This window comes from Terrapene carolina, unplaced genomic scaffold (assembly GCF_002925995.2).
Source record: "Terrapene carolina triunguis isolate 2854851 unplaced genomic scaffold, T_m_triunguis-2.0 Scaffold136, whole genome shotgun sequence".
Lineage (NCBI taxonomy): Eukaryota > Metazoa > Chordata > Testudines > Emydidae > Terrapene > Terrapene triunguis.
Window position 1 is genome coordinate 4570502 of NW_020664487.1, and position 18048 is coordinate 4588549.

The window sequence follows — 18048 nt, forward strand, 5'->3', positions numbered from 1 at the left end:
AGAGTTTGAGCTAGTGTTAGTGGGGTTACTTCTTCCTCTGCTCCATGAAGAACCTGACTCCTGTGGCTGGGAGAGGAAGGATGCTCCCCTGAAGAGGAATGCTGCCACTCCTCCTAGGAGAAGAAAGAGGTGAAAAAATAGCACAAATTGCACATTCAACCTAGAAATTCCATGCAGGTACTTTTACAGGGCACCCTATTATCCCACCAGTCAGCCCATAGGATGCAAGTTTCAAAGCTGCTTCTGGGCTCCATAATCAGCTGATCCATTGGACCAGCCCATGTCAGACAGCTTATTATAATATTCCCAGAACGTCCTACATTGCCCCCAGGCCCAGCAACATTCCATGGACATCACTGGAGCTAAGACACATTGTGCATGAGTAAAAGGAAATTACTGGATTGATTTCTAACACTTTCAATGATTATAGCAATACGCCTGAGTGCAGGGTGGTTGTGACTGTTGTGTATCTACTCAGGATATCTAGTTACTGACATTTACAGTATTTGGTTGTATGAGAGGCTGGCTTACATAACATTCCCTTTAGTTAACATTTCTTAGGACATTTTTTCAGCACTCATTGCAACAGGATTCCTGCAGATAGTACGTGGTGGTATATTTTTTTCTTTTATTCTCTAAACCTGCCCTCGGGAGATGGCACAAAGCAGGTTGGGTATAATGTATCAGTGAACACGTGTCCAAAGATGACATTTTAGGGCATATAGAATATACATGGCCTTAGAGAGAATGAACGAGGCAAGACCTGTTGAGTTCTAAGTAAGGATTTGTTAGCAATTAGGTGCAGAGGCGAGAACAGCTCAGAAGCACATGCAGGTATCCCATCCCTGGTTCCCTAGCCTACATGGGTGCCCATCATGAGACACCTTCAAGGAGTGCCAGAAGCGGAGCATGTTCTGAACATCAGACCTCGTGAAAGTGTTTCAAATTGGGCTCCCAAAAATTACTAGTAACTCCAAATAAATAAATAAATAAATAAAAACAAAATTTGGACCACTATGTTTAGATCAGGAACAATCTTTTCAGGAACAATGTCTAAACATTTCTAGCAAAGTGCAACTTAATATTAATTGCTTTCCCAAGTGCTGGTATGCCCTTCCTCGGTTATGAGAAAGTGTTTTTATTTAAATGGGTAACCAAGGCTTTTAACTTTTAAGCGTGTTCTTTAAGTTCCACTGAAGTCAATGGGACTTAAGCATGTGCTTAAGTGTTTCCTTGAATGGCAATCCAAATTAATAGAGTCTAACCCTTCCTGTTGGTACACTATTCCTGGAACATGGTGTTTATCAGCTGCTACGGGTCTGAGCCAAAGTCCCTTAAAGTCAAGAGAGGACCCTCAGGGAGAAAACATGTGGGACTCACTTGCTAAAGAACTGGCAACCCCTCTCTGCATTGAAAATACCTCAGAGTGCTGTGTGATGGTGCTAGCTGCTTAGTCATGCTTCTCCTGGATTATAAAAGCTCTTAAATGGAGTGTGGAAGTAGGGAACTAAATTAAATGTAACTTGAATTTGAATTGGGACTGGTCATTTTTTTGAAGGGGGGGGGCACGGATAAGAAAACCCACCTGACAGGGGATGCTATGGGACTCTGCCCAGCTCAGTTAGAGCAACTTCAGAGGAAAAGAAACATACCTGAGGCATTTCAGAAAGAAATGGCAGCAGAGGGATACTTCTGATGGGTTTTCACATGCCTCAGTCCTGTGTGATTTCTCACTGAGAATGCAGCATGCATCTGTATTTTCCATTCAGCTTGGGGCAGTTGCCCCTCTGGCATCTTTGAGCTGGACACAGGGCAGAGTTTTATAAATTGGGGACAAGGGGCGTGACAGAAGGTGAAAAGCTCCACTGCGTGGTCTTTAATCTGTCTTGCTTTTGTAGTAAGGGAAGGGAAAGTGTGGTGTGACGGGGCCACTGAGCGCATGGAAACGACTGAGGTGGACGATCCCTTTTTCCCTTTCTCACTCCTCTCCGCCAGTGGCGCTGTGAAGGATGGATTTAATATGTGGGGGACACTAAGAGAGAGAGAGCAGTGGCAATGTTCTAAGACCTTTTGCACGTTTCTTTCACAGTCCGACTGCCCCTACTCAGAAAATGTCCCAAGTATTAAAATTCCAATGGACATCATGGAACAGGAACCTTTCCTAAGTGATAGCAAACCTTCCGACAGTGAGTAGAACTAACCTCTTGCATGCCTGCTTGAGTGTGTCTTGCACTGCCAAAAAGATACACACACGTATATACGCACACAGAGATTGAATTAAAAAAACCAAAGATCTGTCCTATCCCTTAGAAGTTTTCTCTTTTCCTTTTTAAAACAATTTCCAGGCCTCTAGTTTTTTGGGGGAGGTTTGTTTTTTTCTTTTTCTTTTTACAAGTTTTGTGTTATCCTTCTTGGTGCCGCCACCTTAACTGCCTCTACACAGCTACTAACAGGTCTCTCGCTAGCTCTCTCTCTCTCTAACCCTCTAAATCATCCAGTCCATTTCTGGCTGTTGTTGTTTTTGTGTGTGTGTGTGTGTGTCTTGGTGTGGTATCTACTTGGTTTCTCTCCCTTGCTGTTAATGTTCTGGATTGCAGCGGGTAGAAACAGCACCACTGTCCATTACTGTTTTGTTTCCTTAGGTTCCAAACAATCACAAAAATCAGCACTTAACAAATTAGGCCTGTCATTGATCTCCTTAAATCATTTAATTGACAAGGCGGTGATCATTTAAACCATGCAGCATTAACATATTTGCCTTCTTAGGTGACTTGCATTTGTATTGCATCTGTTCCTTCTCTTTTGGTTTTTTTATTCGAATATCCACAATTGATTATATTTTTTTCCCCATTTTTAAATTTTGTTTATAGCCATTTGCATTTTCTAGTGTTATAATTTGTTTAATAAGCCTGGAATTTCAGATTAATTGCCATGAGTTCTCAGGGGGTCTGTGTCAGCTTTTTAAAATGACAAGCAGCAGAGGAAAATGCTGTTTGGGAATAATGGAATTGGAGGGTAAACACAAATTATTGTATTAAAACAATTATTGAGGTGCTGGCAATGAGCCTTTAAGGGTCAAATAGTGAATTATCTTTGGCTTTATTTATGTTCTCTGTTGATGAAAGCTTATGGCTGCGTTGTACTGCAATTTGAAATTTCATAGCTATCCAATTTCCTCTTTGTTTAAAGGAATTCCGTCAATGTTTAGGCCCAGAGGGTATAATTTTAAAAAGTGCGCAAGTGACTTAGGCTTTGTCTACACTACAATCTTAAATTGGCCCATTGATTGTAACCAATGAGATGTAGGTGCTTTTGAAAATTGTATCTATAATAGTGTGTGTGTGCGTTAAAGAGACAGAGAAACCTGATATGTATAGAAATTGATACAACAGCCTTATTGTGATTGTGAGAACCAAAAAGTGATGCAGACAATTCTTGTTTCACTGATCAAATGGCCTGAAATGCTAAAATTAGAGTTTCACAACTTACTCCATTTGAATAATTTAAAGTGTTGTTAATGTGACAGGCAAAAGCATTTTTCAAATATGATTTTTATTTTGACATTGCCCCAGTACTGTAGATGTAAAATCTGATTCAGCCTCCCCGCTGATCAGATATACCAGAAAAATAAATCACCCAATATGGTGAACTGCACAGAATTACAGGAGGGTGGCTTATCATGGCGCTCAGCCTAATGATCCCACTTTGACCCCTCTGCAATGTCTGTGCATGTAAAAATAATGTAATCTCTCACTAGCATAATGCTGTATTACTATAGTTCAGGATCTGTTGAGATCTTCATAACAAACCAAATTATCAGAGCACTTCCCACTCAGAGTGGTGAATTGCTAAAACGTTGAGTGACTTGAATAAATATTTTAGATGTATTTTTACATTTTGAAAAATAAAATTGACTCTTTTTTTTATTTATTGGCAAGGCAAAAATTATAATGGAGGATTTTCTTGCTCTTGAGAGAGTAGCTGGAATCTGTCTACACTGTGGTATCATCCTGCGAAAGGCTTTGTTCGAAAGCATAATACAAATAATACTTCTGCAGCATGTTCACAGCAGTTTACAAATATTTAATTCATCCAGTAGGATGGAAGGATTAGATGTTTATCAGTACATGTTGGTAAACATCAGTTTTCACCGTACACACACAAACCAACAAAAAATTATTTCCGTTGATAATTGAAATGTGCAGCTAGGTGATGTAAGAAACATGCTGCTTGAGAACTTAGAGTTTGATTTAAGGATATTTACTCTGTATATTTTGACAGGGGGTGTTGACAACTTGTGTCTTAACAGTTATAAAGCTTAAATTTTTTTCATCTTCGCGTTTGCTATCATTAAATTATTCTGACCCTCCCATAATTTTCCACAAATTTAAATCAATAAAAGTTGGAAAAAATTTTAAATTGAATTTTGCAGCCCTAATTACACCACCCTCCAGTTAAGTATGGAGTGAGTTTTCATGCTATGTTTGGTTGGTCAGAACATTAGAGGTGAAGTTTCAAACAGTGCTGGGCCAATGAAATATGCATGTAGTGGTGGGTGCATGGGTATCTACCTTTTAAACTGCAACCAAAAACTTGCCTCTGTGCATGCAAAGTGACGACGTTTGAAAATTAGCATTTTGTGTCACACTGATGGCAGAGGTTTTTCCCTTCAATTGACTGTCTCAGCTTGATTCTGTTGATGTCTTCCATCTTTTTCGGAATCTGTGAAATTCCATGGTTAAATATTTGGGGACTTGCTAGAGGGGAACTTTATATTTTTAATGGCTGAATGCTGTGACAAACGACTTTGTTTTTTCTTAAACAGGAGAAAAATCACCAACATTCCTTGAACGCCATACATCGTGCTGATAAAATTCCTTTCCTTCAGTCACACACTATGCCAAGGTAGGAGCTTCCACAGCACAGTCTCATGAGATGTATTGTATGTTCAGTAAATACAATGGAGGTGTGGCTCTCATGAGGTATATGATAGGTCCAGGCTGAAAGGGAGGCTCGCTTTGCAGTGGGGCAAAAAAAAAAAAAATCATCTGTATGGGGTTCAATCCAGTTCCCATTGAAGTTAATGGGAATTTTGCCATTGACTTAATTGTATCAGGACACACAAATAATAAAAGCTGAGTTATAACTTAGCAGAGGGACCTTGAGGAACTTGTTATTACCCTGAAACAATTGCTGCCACAAAAGCAAAGTCGTCTCATTGACAGATAGGATTTTCTTTAATTGTGTATCAAGACAGACTGTGTGTACCTGTAAGGAATTATGCCGGGCCACAGTATAAGAAAGTTGAGATACTTGCTGTTGTTTAACTGCATCTATCTGCATGGGTGCGCATGCCTACTAGGACCAGACATTCAGGAGATGGTGATGCCCCTCCTTCGTATGTTTGAGAGCATTCTCCAGAACAGGAGGAGGGTGGTGGCTCTCTGAGTCCCAAGCAGTACTGCCTAACATTCCTCCCTCCCAAACACCTTCACTAGCAATGGAGCAACCTGCTGTAGTGAGGTTTCTCCAGGATTGGTTTTCAGGGGGTGAGGTGGTCACAAGCACTTTACACAGGTGCTATGAGCGCAGAACCCAGACTTTGGCCCCTCGAGTAGCAGCAGATTGTGGGATAGCCTATTAAGTAATAGTCTGTAACATGAGTTTCATATGCCCCAATTCAGCCAGGTACTTACACACATGCTGCAGTTTAAGGAGTAAGTGCTTATGTACCTGGCCAAACTAGGGCCACAAACAGGTTTCCACAATGAAAAAAAAAATCCCGTCCCCACTGGAGTGGGAACTGTGATAAAAACCCTTTTACCTATCACCCTGTTTAAACATGGCTGCAGTAGCATGTTTCAGTAGGTTCTGAGCCTAGCACTGACATGGCCTTGCAGTGCTGCTGGTGGGAGAGTCAGACTATTGAATTTACTACTCAAACAGCCAGAGAGATTTTGTCCAAGAATTCCCAAAGATTAGCAAGTGATCTCTTCATGTTAAAACAAAAAGCAGCAGCTTTTTATTTTGAGTGCATGACATGATGGATCTCAGGTGTAATGAAATAAAATATACATATCTGTAATTATTCAGTGCAGGAGAATTGTTAGCTTCTTGCAGGATTAAGCCCCGAAGTTGGATTTATAAAGGCATGTAGGATTGTATTAGGAATAGATACCACAGACCGCAGCCACCACTGAATATTTGGGCTGTTTTAATATACATAGGACTAAAATCCTGAATACTCTATTATTTATGTATGAATTGAGTGAGACTTGACTAGTCATCCCATTTCTAGATATACCATCATCTCTTAGACTAACAAGCATTATTTGGCCAGTAAGAAGTAAAATGTTAAGATTCCCTCATGTTAAAACATAGTGAATGCACTTTATTTTCATGTGACTTGTCAATAGTTGCATGCACTGGTAAGTCAGAATTGGTATTTTGTAATGAAGGAGTTGGGGAGAAATCACTTGATCCTTTCAAAATGCACTAGAAACATAAATTCAGTCCATATGTTTTACCTTGTTTTCTTTTTGCATTCAGCCCTCCACGAACTCCAGTGAAAGTTGTGCCTCAAATTAGAATAGAACTTGAGCCTGAAGACAATGGTTATTTCTGGAGGAGCAGGGGAACAGAAACTACTTTGTAACTTTTTTTTGTTTGTTAAACTTATACTGAACGTTTTTTTTGTCACCAGCCAAATATTAAAATGCTCTCTGCTTCCCTGCCGCATAGGTAAATCTGAGACACACTGTACCTTCCCTCTACCTTTCTCACCCAGTTTTTCCACTCACCAACATTCGTTTTTGCCTTCTGTCACTCAGACACACACGCATCTCTCATATTTTTTAAGCAGAGGGCAGAAGTATTAAGGATATATTATAAATACCGTTGTGAAATGTCAGAGGAACTGACATTACCTTAGTTGTGAATCAGTGTTTGTTTTTCTTTTTTCTGTCTGGCAGAACAAAACTGACCTCCAGGCTAATTCAATGTCTTTACTACACTACTGGAAAGTGCTGCTATACTAACTTGCTCTTAAAGTCTATACTTGTAGTGTCAAGAGAAGGAAAACTTAAAGGTACTTCACTCCCAGCACAGACCAACTATTGCCAGCGTTGTAGCTTGTGTTCTGAAATGTCCCTTTCCTATGCAACTTTTTTTTTAAAACACTTTAATGGATTTATCTGTCAGGTACACTGAAGAGTGTTATTTTCCTAGATTATTTTGTTTAAATTATGGGGCCTAACCTGCAACTTTTTTGTCAATTTTTTAAACTTTTTTTTAATTACTGTAAAGAAAAATGAATTTTTCCTGCAGCAGGAAACGTATAGTTTGGAGTAGTTCTACCTCTTATTGCTAGATGCCAGGCTTGCTGTAAAAATGTATTGTACGATATATAATGTGATTTTTACCAAAATTACACAATCTCCAAGTCATGGCATAGGGCTGGATCAGTTTTAATAATACCTTCCCTCTGAAGCCTCGGTTTGTTTTTAAAGACTCTAGCTGTACATGAAGGTGACAGGATGTAGGTTAACTCTTGTGTGGTTTAGGAAGAGACTTGCATTTAATGGCAATAACTGATGTACTGACTGGTAGTGTCAGTGGACAGATGCTGATTGTATTAATTTTGTTGCTTTCCAATACAGTACAGTTAGAATTATTTCATGTACAGACGTGTGTGGCTGTACACATTTGCATGTAATACAGCGTGGACACCATGATCATATGGTTAAGAGGAAGATCGTTTTTAATCTTACTTATCCGGATATATACATCCATAACATTTCCTACTTAGGAAAGCCACCAATCAGTCATGAAAGTCTACACTCTGAATGCAGATAAATGTACTGTACTCCCCCAGATCCATTCACCATTGTGTATAGAACTTAGAATCCACCATGACAAAGATACCATTTAGAATGCATCTTTTTAAATGGATAAAATATCCACATTACTTTGCTTCTAAACAAAGCAGGCAAATGTCACTTTGAGATTTTTTTTATCCTCTCTTGTATATACTTTAAAAAAATAAACATACCAAACCATTTTGAAAATTGGGCATTACACTGAAATTTATCCATGTGACTGTCTGACAAGGTTCCATTGTACACACAGTATGCTCTGGATGTGCATTAAATGTAGCACAAAGTCAAGGCATCGTTTATCCTCCCTGGGGGACTCTTAGTTGCTACTCAGCTAGGGGTCTGCTCCAATTTCCACTCCATTGTTCCTTCAAGGGCCCCATGCAAATCTTTCCAGCCCCTTCACCCACCCTACCAACAAGGGTGCTAGAAGAGCCCAGATGCTCAGGCCTTCCCAGCTGGTTTTTACCTCCAAACCCCTCTTCTCTTGAGGAACAGTCAGGAAATGCTGACCCTGTCGACAGCATCTTACCACCTGTTTCTCCGCAGCATTTGGAGAGGAGACTGGGCACGAGATAGCACTGTTTCGGGCAGAGACTTTTATAGGGTCAAGAAACCCAGGGATTGGCACTCCACTTTTATTTGCCCCTCTGCCAGATCTACTGTGTCTGTGAACGAAAGTGAAGAGAACAGTCTGGCCCCTAGCCATTGATAGTAGCCGCACCTCAGAGGGGTGTCAGAAGTATGGTAGCACGCAGCTGCTCCTGTTGAAATCAATGGGAGTCTTGCCACAGGCTGGGTTTACTCCTAGTAGCTTTAAGGGGCTGGCCTAATATTTGATACCATGTGCATTTAAAAAAAAAAAAACCTGTGCCCCCCCACAAGCTACTTTCTAACACTTTGTACTTGATGCCTCAGGGGAAATGAAACTGCTGCAAGAGGATTAATGGCCTGCAAAGCTGTAATGAAAAGAACACAGACCATCTTCAACTAAAAACATAAGTGTCATGAGAGTACTGAGACCCGCTATGCCACATTTTAGCCTCCCATCACTAACAGGCACAGAATAGTGTAGAGGGGTTTTTTTTCTTCGTCCAAATGTGCTACAGCAGTCTCTGGAAATGTTATTTTTAAATAAAATGCTGTATTAAAAGACAGCAGAAATATGGACCATAATAATTGCAGCCTGACCTTATTAGGGCTGTTGGGCAGGTATAACTGGCATTGCCCTGTTGACGCTACACCAGTCTGCACCCATCCAGAAACCAGCCCATTATTCTCCGACTGTCACTGGTATTATTTACGAGCTACACCTATAACACACCCGTGTATCATGTTTAGCAACAACATTGCACATTAGAAGTTGGGGAAAGGGTGGTAAATACTTTTTTTTTTTAAATGCCAAATTCAGCATCCCACCTTACATCAGCATTTAAAAAACAAATATACACCCTCCCCTTCCAAAGCAGGCGATCTAAGGTCCAGCCCATGGTCAGTCCAAAAAGTTAGTTCTGCTTTAGAGGGACAAAATAAAGAGTAATTAGCTGTCACTTGGAAAGTTATGAAAATTGGTGACAGTGACAAAGGGACGGAAATGCAGCCTTTCTTCCTTGGCAGATTAGCATCCAATAAACAGTCCAACCCTGATTCTCCTAAATGACAGCTGAAACCTTCCGGAAGGGAGTGTGTATTGCCTTCAGCTAACAGAGCTGGCCAACTGGAGGATGGATACTTAGGGTTGTGCTGTGTATCTGGATGTGCTATGTTAATTTAAAACATAAAACACTTTTCATTCCTCTATAAAAATCACAACCCACTATAATGTGAAACAACAGAGCCAAGTACCATGTACAAAGTATGCGAGTGTAGGATTTTGTTCTCTTCTGCTCGGACCCTCTGAGTTTGGTTTAGAGAAACCCACATGTGCTTGCTGAGGAAGGACTGAAATAAATTAATTCGTGTTGGACAACAGCAGATTTTTTTTTTAAGAAAAGCACTGAAGGAAGAGAGAATAAGAACTGCTTACAGCTTACAATGCACCCTCCCGCCCCCCCACACACAACAGAGCAAATCTTTACATTTGCTATTACCTGGTGATCAATCTCCAGAAAATGAGGTCTTCCACTTTTGAACCATGTTAAATGTACTTGAAATGTATTGACTGCTGATTTCTGTCGTCTTCTTTGCTTTAACAGATTGAGCTCTTGTACAGAGGGTGACACTGTTTAGGGATGGGACAAAAAAATAATAATCAAAGATTGGTATTTTTCTCATCTATACACATTTTAATTCCTTTGTGGCAGAAGCCTGGGATTTTTCACAACAGAGCACTAAACTGAAAGGTTTTTGTTTGTTTGAAACAAACAAACAAACAAAAAGACCTGCTGGCTCCAAAAGGTGAAATGCAGCAAAGTGGCCCTTTGATAGCATCAGCCTATCTAGGGTCTCATGAAACAGCATTTCATTGCACTCTTTCAGCCTTGTGACAATAAATAGCAATTATGTCAAAAAATGGTGGCGGTGTTTGGATGGGGGAAGTTTGGCTCACCAAATTTATGTTTTGAGAGTGCGTTTAGGGGCTGAATCAAAGTCCACTGAAATCAATGAGCACCCTTAATGAGATGAGCTTCTGCTACTCAGGGGTAATATTATCCAGTGAAACTTTACAGCTAACTTTGTCCCAGACCTACAATGTGAAAATGGTGATTGTCTCCCTCTGTCTCATCTTTGTTTGTTAAATTTGTTAGTCTCTAAGGTGCCACAAGTACTCCTGTTCTTTTTGTCTCATCTTTGTAGCCATTCCTATGGCTGATACATATATGTATTCATTACATTTTTGGAATCAACACGCACTTTCAGATACTTCTATTATTTTGAATCCTCTTAAGTCTGTATTTGCTTTGGAGGAGAGAATAAAAACTTATTTTAAAATGAAGTAGATCAAGATGGTGGAACAAAAAGGAAAAAAGCAGAAAACATTTCAATATATTAATGATTTTTTCCAGTAATATAAAACGTGAAATTCCTTATAACATTATAGTATTTTACAGTTTTATGAAGCTTTCTATTGTGACTTTTATGGAATCAAGAGATGAACAAGATGAGATATTTTAGCATTTATATTTTTCAAAATTAAATGTGTACTGAAAATAAAGTAACTTTATGCATTTATTGGTGAATTGGTTTCTGTTGTGACTCTGTTACTGCATTAAAGAAAGATCATTAGTATGCACAGGGCAATGTGTTTATCTTTCTGGGCAAAATATTTGACAGATCCCTTAGCAATTACCCCATTTTTAGGCTCATGGAGCTAAATAGGAAACAGTTGTGAATCTTAGGCCAAGATCCTCAGTTGGTGTAAATCAGCTTTGATCTCAGAGGAGGATATGGCCCTTAGGGTTTCAAAAATGTGCTTTAATATGATGGAATTATCATCCCATTAGGACACTTTAAAACAAGAATCTTTCAGTATAGACTCCATATAAAATATTCTGTACTGCAAAAAACCACAGGGTCTCTGCAGAACAAGGTTCAGCATAGGCAAGCACTCTGCCCCTCTGTCTGGAGAGGCCATTTCTAGGAGCAAGATTTTCATTCACTCACTTCTAATTATTAAGATAGCCATGTGCAAGCCACAAAAACTACCAAGAACCAGACTGAACATCAGCTGCCCTCAGACAGGCCACCAAATAGCCTCAAGATGTTACTGACTCAGTTACTATTGACATAACAATGAGTTTTTAAAGTCTCCCAGCAGTAGTGTTGGTCAGGAATTTTTCAATTAATTGTTTCATCCAAAAAAAAAAAAAAAAAAAAAAAAAAAAAAAACCCACCAAAAACAAGTCCCTGATTAGTCAAAGTTCTTTGTGAAAACAGCATTAGGGTTCAACAAATTTCAACATGAAAAGCTACAAAACTGGAAACGTTTTGACATTTTCATTTAGAAATTTAAGCTAATTCCCTGAAAAAATAATTGTAAAGTCACGATCAACCAGAACGTTTTGAAATTATCAAAATGACTTCAGTTTGAATACTTTTGGGATTGACTCCTCCTTCCCCCCCCTTCAGAGTAAGGAAATATTCATGGTACGGGAAAACCATTTCCACCTATCAGTGATCATAGACTAATGAGAATCACTTTTATCATAGCACTCCCTGCCCGCCATCGCATTAGTTAGGTTTGAGCAAACCAGACTATCCACAAGTCATACAAGTAAAATAACAAACAATGTGTTTTCCTTTTGCAGTAAACCAGATATCAGAGTTCCATCATGACCCCATATTTGTTTAACAAAATTTATTCTGGGTAGGGTAAAAAAGTATTGACAATTTTAATTTTTTGTGTGTGTGTGTGTGTGGGGGGGGGGGTCATTTGGGTCCATTTCTCTCCTCTCAGTGATGCAAATCCGTAGCAATTGCAGTGAAATACAGGCTTACACTGATCTTACATTGGTGTCAGTATAATCAGAAATCAGACCCCATGGGCCCATCTCTTTATTCCATTACGCTACTTTAACACTAGCGTAAGTGCACTCAAGTGTAACATAGTAGAGCATCAAACCCATTGTCTTCAGTGTTTTAGACAGAGGGATCCCCACTCCCCAAGGAAATACAACCCTATGTTTGTGGGGAGAGGAAAAACCCAATGGTTTGCTCACACTTCCATTTAAGTTAGTTACTGGATCATTTAAATGATTATAAATACAGGACAGGACCATTGAGTTTGGTTGGGGGCTCTAGATGCTCCTGCAAAAGAGTCCGGGATGGTTCCTGCTCTGAGGAGCTTGCACTCTAAGTACATAATGTTCAAAACTGTTCTGAAAGGTCTCAAAGGACAAATGGGAAAAGCCAATACATGCCCAGTAGAAATAAAGGACAGAGAGAGCCCATCCTGCCCTCTGGAGCCTTGCCTTCCTGATAGGCTGAGAACAGAAGGGGTGACTTTAAACCCAATCTCCATTTGATTGTGCTGTCAATAATTAAGAAAAACCTTCACTTTATTTCAGTTTTTCTGCCGCTTTTTCCCCAAGCCGCACCTCTGAAGTATGGCATTGCGGTGTTTGTAGTTGTGCTTTGCCAGTGCCCAAGGCTGAATTGTTTAGCATGTGCACAAAGAATGCTGTAATCACTTTCTTAGGACAGTGGTTTTCAACTTTTTATCACTTGCAGACCCCTAAAACATTTCAAATGGAGTTGTGGACCTTTTTGGAAATCTTAGACATAGTCTGAGGATTCTCACGGGTTTGCAGACCACAGGTTGAAAACCACTGTCTTAGGAGGTTGCTGGAGGCTAATCAGATGTTATAAAGGCAGTTTGAATTTTTCCCCAGCATGGGTTGATGTGTGGATACCATCATCTTAAATCACACTAAGCTGTGTTTACTTCATACATGCTTAAAAAAAAATCTAATACTACAAATATTCTGTTTACTAAGTGACCATGTGGGATATAAAGCTCCTTAGGAAGAATAGAATTCTTGCTACAGCGAGTGTAACTATATTGAGCCAAATACGCCGCTAGTGCCATCAAAATCCAGTGTTGTGCTCATTTACATCACCTAGAGTCCTTGCCCATTATACCTACAGTGTACAACTCTGAAAACAAATGTAGGTAAGTTGTACAGGGTCAAATGCTACAGCTCTTCATGCTGAGAGCTACTTGCTTACCCAGGTGTCCTCACTGATGGCTGTGGAATAATGTACATGATTTAAGTCCTGCTCAACATGACCAAAGATTGTAGAACTGGGCCCACAAGTACATCCTAGCAATGCAATTTAATCTGATGAGCACAAGGCCTTGACTCAATACGCCAATAGCAGCAGGACCTGTGGCAATGAGTATGTAACAGAGCAGTCTGTACACCGTTTAAGGGGCAAATTGTCAGAGTCAGAGTAGTTTGTAAGTCAAGGGGAGCTGGGTTCCTAACAGCCCTCTGGACCTTTAAAGTCTCCACCTAACTGCAAAGGCAGGTTGGACTTCTCTGAATGTTCTTAGCCATCAGTGGTCAGAACACCTGCCGGTAAAGACCATCAGCAGGCAAATACGGACTGCTGCCGAAGGGAGCAGGTGGAATGTCAGGCACCACGCCGCCTCCTCCTGTTGCCATTTGCCGCTTTATATATTACTACCACCGTGTATGTAAGTTAGTTTACATAACAGCACCACAACAGGCGCCTAAAGCCCACAAGCAGCTTATCCTGTAGAGCTGGCACATAGTTGGGTCTGCTGAGCTGTGCCTTTTCTGCCAGGAGAGCTTGTGATTAACAGTGGTACATTCAAGAGTCTAACAGCTGCTGGGGAAAGTCAGGAGGGCTAACAGGAACCCCTTGTTAAAGAAGCATTTTATTGCTAGGTTTTCTAACTGGCACCAGACTGAGCAGATGCACAAATCCACTTCTGGCAATTGCAATAGCCACGCCAGTCACAGACTCTAAATAAGCTCCTGGACGCCCCCCCGACCTACAAAGCTCTGCAGAATCTTGCTCTGATTTGGTCACTCCTCCTGCCCCCTCCATCACCAAGCACCACCCACTAAGTCCCAGGATAGCCCTTCTTTCTGGAACTCCCTGCTTGGAGACGTCTGACCTGCTTTTCTCTGAGCAGAAGATGCTCGTTTATCCCCTTGCTTTGACTCAGTAGCTAGGCACTACTGGGTGCATTAAATTATTCTGCACGTTATGATAACACATCCCAGGATGTTTCAAAATTATTTGTTGCTTTGGAAGTCCTATTATAATACCTTCAGCATGAGAAGTGCTGTATTAAATCAAGTTCTACCCCCTTCCACCCAAGTTGAGACTGAAACCAATCATTTGATTGGGAACAACCCTGCTAGTGTCTTTTTTTAAAAAAAAGGAAATATTGCAACTTTTCTTCTGGTAAGAACAATACTGATAATGACCCATTGATTAGAGAAGTGCAAACTTTGGCAACAGTTCAAGGAGATACGGTGAAGGTTGTACGAGTGCTTTCTTTTGGTCAGTTTTTGTGGGTTCATGCCTCAGGTTGCAAGTTTCAGGTGAATTAACTCAAAGTCTTAATATGAGTCTTGCCACCTAGTTTGGGTCAAAAAAACCACTAAGTTTTTGACTGTTTTAAGCTGCAACTTTAAGTCCCAGTGGTACTTGAAACTTGTTCACTCAGTCCACATTCCCAGTTCTCGGCCAATATTCCAGTGAGCCTATTTCAAATCTTGGATTTCACTTGGAAGATTTCACACAGTGCCAGTTCTGATCCTTAGCATCAGACAACAGCAACTAGACCTCCAGTTCTTAAATGAAAGTTGCCCTCCATTGGCCTTTACCCCAGGGAATTGTTAGTCCTCATTACTGTTAGGATTGGCCCGTTCTGATGGAACTGCCGTGCAGCACACTCAAGCCTTTCTCCTGTTTCTAGACTCTCACTTTGAAATTCGTGCCAGCTGTAATAAAAGGAGGCACGAGGTAGCCTGTATCTCCTTCAATCTTACCAGACCTAGTCCATTTCAGAAAGGAATTCTCCAATGACAACAGGAAGGGAAGGTCAGTGATTGACATGTTTTTGTGAAGATAACCCGAGCTTCTTGTGTTATGTTAGCTGAGACCTGCTCCAATTTAAAGAGCAGTTGGGGACAGAAGCCAATGAAAATCACTAGCAGAATCCTTAGAAGAAGTTCCATTTACTATGGCATTAAATTACTCCTGCTGTTAAAGGAAAGCATAAAAGATTTTCGCTACAGCCCTTGTTTTCATATCAAGTCCATCAGAAACTATAACCACTCTGCTTACTAGGAATCATCTCAGCCTTGCCAGGAATCCCTTCAGTGGAAGCCCAGAGCACGGCAGGGACTTGTCCTTCGCTTTCTTTCGAGGGACAGTGGATCAGGTGTGCAGGCTGTTGGTTACTTCCTAAGTCAGGCGTGTTGTGCTGCAGCCTAATCTACAGTGCGGCGGAGTTTTGTCTGGTTTCTGAACTGCTGGCTCCCTTTAACTCCTTCCAGAGAAGAGTATAAAGAGGCAATCCAACGAGGAGAGGACTGGGGGCTGAACAATGGAAAAGTGAGCCAGAAAACCAGACAAATCTCCTCTGTGGTGTATGGATAATGCAGTGAGTGGGGCCAATGGATAGGTGAAAGGCAGAGAGAGGTGCAAAGACATGTTGCCAAACACCCTCGTGTGGTATTTTTATACCATTTCCTAATGATGCACCGGGAGGAATAGAATCCAACTCAAGCTCCCTTACCTGCAATGAATGCACACGCACCCCTTGGTAAGAAGGTGTCACTTTATGTACTTACTTGTTGAGTAGAACTGCAAATTGAGATTAGCAGCCTTCTCTGCTGCTCCGTAATGGACTGGGGGTGGGGGGGAGAGGAGTCAGACCAGGAAAGGCCGGTCACCCTGCTCCTGCACCTCATTAGGGGCTGTCCATAAATTACATAACATGTTTTTGGTGAGTTTTCAAGACCCACCCACACTCTAACAAACACACAAAGGATCCCCCGCCAATTTATGGACAGCCCCTTACTGGGGAAAGGCTCAGAATGCTTGGGAGACCGTACAATAACAAACCCATGTGCAGCTGAGATAGTGAAACAAGATTTCCCTATAGCAACAGATTTTGGTTTCAAGGGCTCACGCTAAATAGGGAAGATATGAACTCCTTTTTTAAAAAAAATAAAAGTCCCCTGAGAGAGTCCTTTAAAGCTGTGTGTGTATTTATAGTCTAGTGGTTACAAAATGATGGCTTCTGGTCCCCAGATTATAATTTGCAGAGGTATTACACTGTCTGAATCCCTTAATCTTTTAAAGTAGGTTATTCATTATCTGGTAGGCAATTCCCTCGTATAGGGGCATGAGCTCAAAATCCGAGCTAAAGCCTGCTGAGCTGCCACAGACTAGTTACAGACTCCCTCAGTGGCTGCTGGATGGATCTGAATGCAATATGGTAATGGTGAATGGACCCGGACCCATCCCATTTTGATTCACGTCATGAGTATTGCATCCCCATTTATTGAACGAGTGAGGCTTCATTCACAACATTCCTGGGAAGCAAATCCAGGGTGAATACAATCAGTAAACTTGTCAACATATGGAGACCAGCAGGGTAGCGCCTGCCATTTTGAGAAACACTTGCTATTGTTCACACAATACATTTGTTGAACAACTGTGTGTGTTCACTGATAATTTGGGAGCAGAAGAATGTCCCTGTGATAAAGGACATCCAATTAAGAATGCGACTGGCTTGAGGGACTAATTTCAAGGAGCAAATAGAGCTACATAAGGACTATTTTGCAATTACACCCAGAGGTTTCACTCAGACAAATTTACACCCCTTTGAACAACTCCACCTAGTGAGCAACATTGTAAAAATCACAATCTGCTGTAGATCATTCATTCACCAGGGAAAAGGGCCAAATTCAGCTAATAAATTGTTTGCATTCGATAGTTTTTTCATTTCTGGTTTTCACTGTGGGCCTCAGTAGTACAATATAACCTCTGTTAAGTACCTGGCTTGGCCAGCAAAGTGGAAACTGCAAAACTACAATGACCATTGGGCATGGTGTTCAGCACTTACTAACTGCAAAAACTTGCAATGAATTTGATGCTCAGAATCACCTGTCTTCATATGAGCCTTTAGAAGAAGCCCTGCACTGCATTGTTTATGCAGCAATAGTTCTCAAATGCCCTACTGGTAGAGATTGCCTCTTAGTAGAGCAATTGTCTCAGGAATCCCTCTCCTCGAATTTACAACTGCAAATGGCACCCCTCCTTTGCCTGCTATCATGCAATAGCCCTGCAGCAATTACAGCTATTGAGCACAGAAAATAGAACATTAGGGAAGTATTTCGTGTGTGGCGTGCTGCCTTTCAATGCGACTGAGCTGCTGGAAAGCAAGAGAGCCATTGCCATGTGACTAGCAAGTACTCTGGACCACCAGCAAGGGCTCCCTGGTCCATAGATTAACTGGCCAGGCCAATAAAGTCAGGGTGACCAGATAGCAAGTGTGAAAAATTGGGACAGGGGGTGGGTGAGTAATAGGAGTCTATATAAGAAAAAGCCCCAAATATCGGGACTGTCCCTATAAAATCGGGACATCTGGTCACCCTAAATGAAGTGTTGCTGAGAATGGGCTTAATGATACAGCTGAATGACTGTCTAAGCAAAAGCCAACTCCCTTCCTGCCTTGAGCCGC

The 18048-nt window shown here is 40.9% G+C and overlaps 1 protein-coding gene across 2 annotated transcripts in view; it reads left to right on the plus strand.

Moving 5' to 3' along the window:
• SLC4A4 (solute carrier family 4 member 4) overlaps positions 1-7096 on the plus strand; it is a 246793-nt gene extending 239697 nt beyond the window's left edge. For both annotated transcript variants that reach the window (XM_026653263.1, XM_026653265.1), the window contains 3 exons: positions 2090-2186; positions 4826-4905; positions 6550-7096. In XM_026653263.1, the coding sequence (XP_026509048.1) occupies positions 2090-2186; positions 4826-4869 (141 nt within the window). In that variant the 3' untranslated portion in view covers positions 4870-4905; positions 6550-7096. The remainder of the gene's footprint in view (positions 1-2089; positions 2187-4825; positions 4906-6549) is intronic.
• The last annotated feature ends 10952 nt before the right edge of the window (positions 7097-18048 follow it).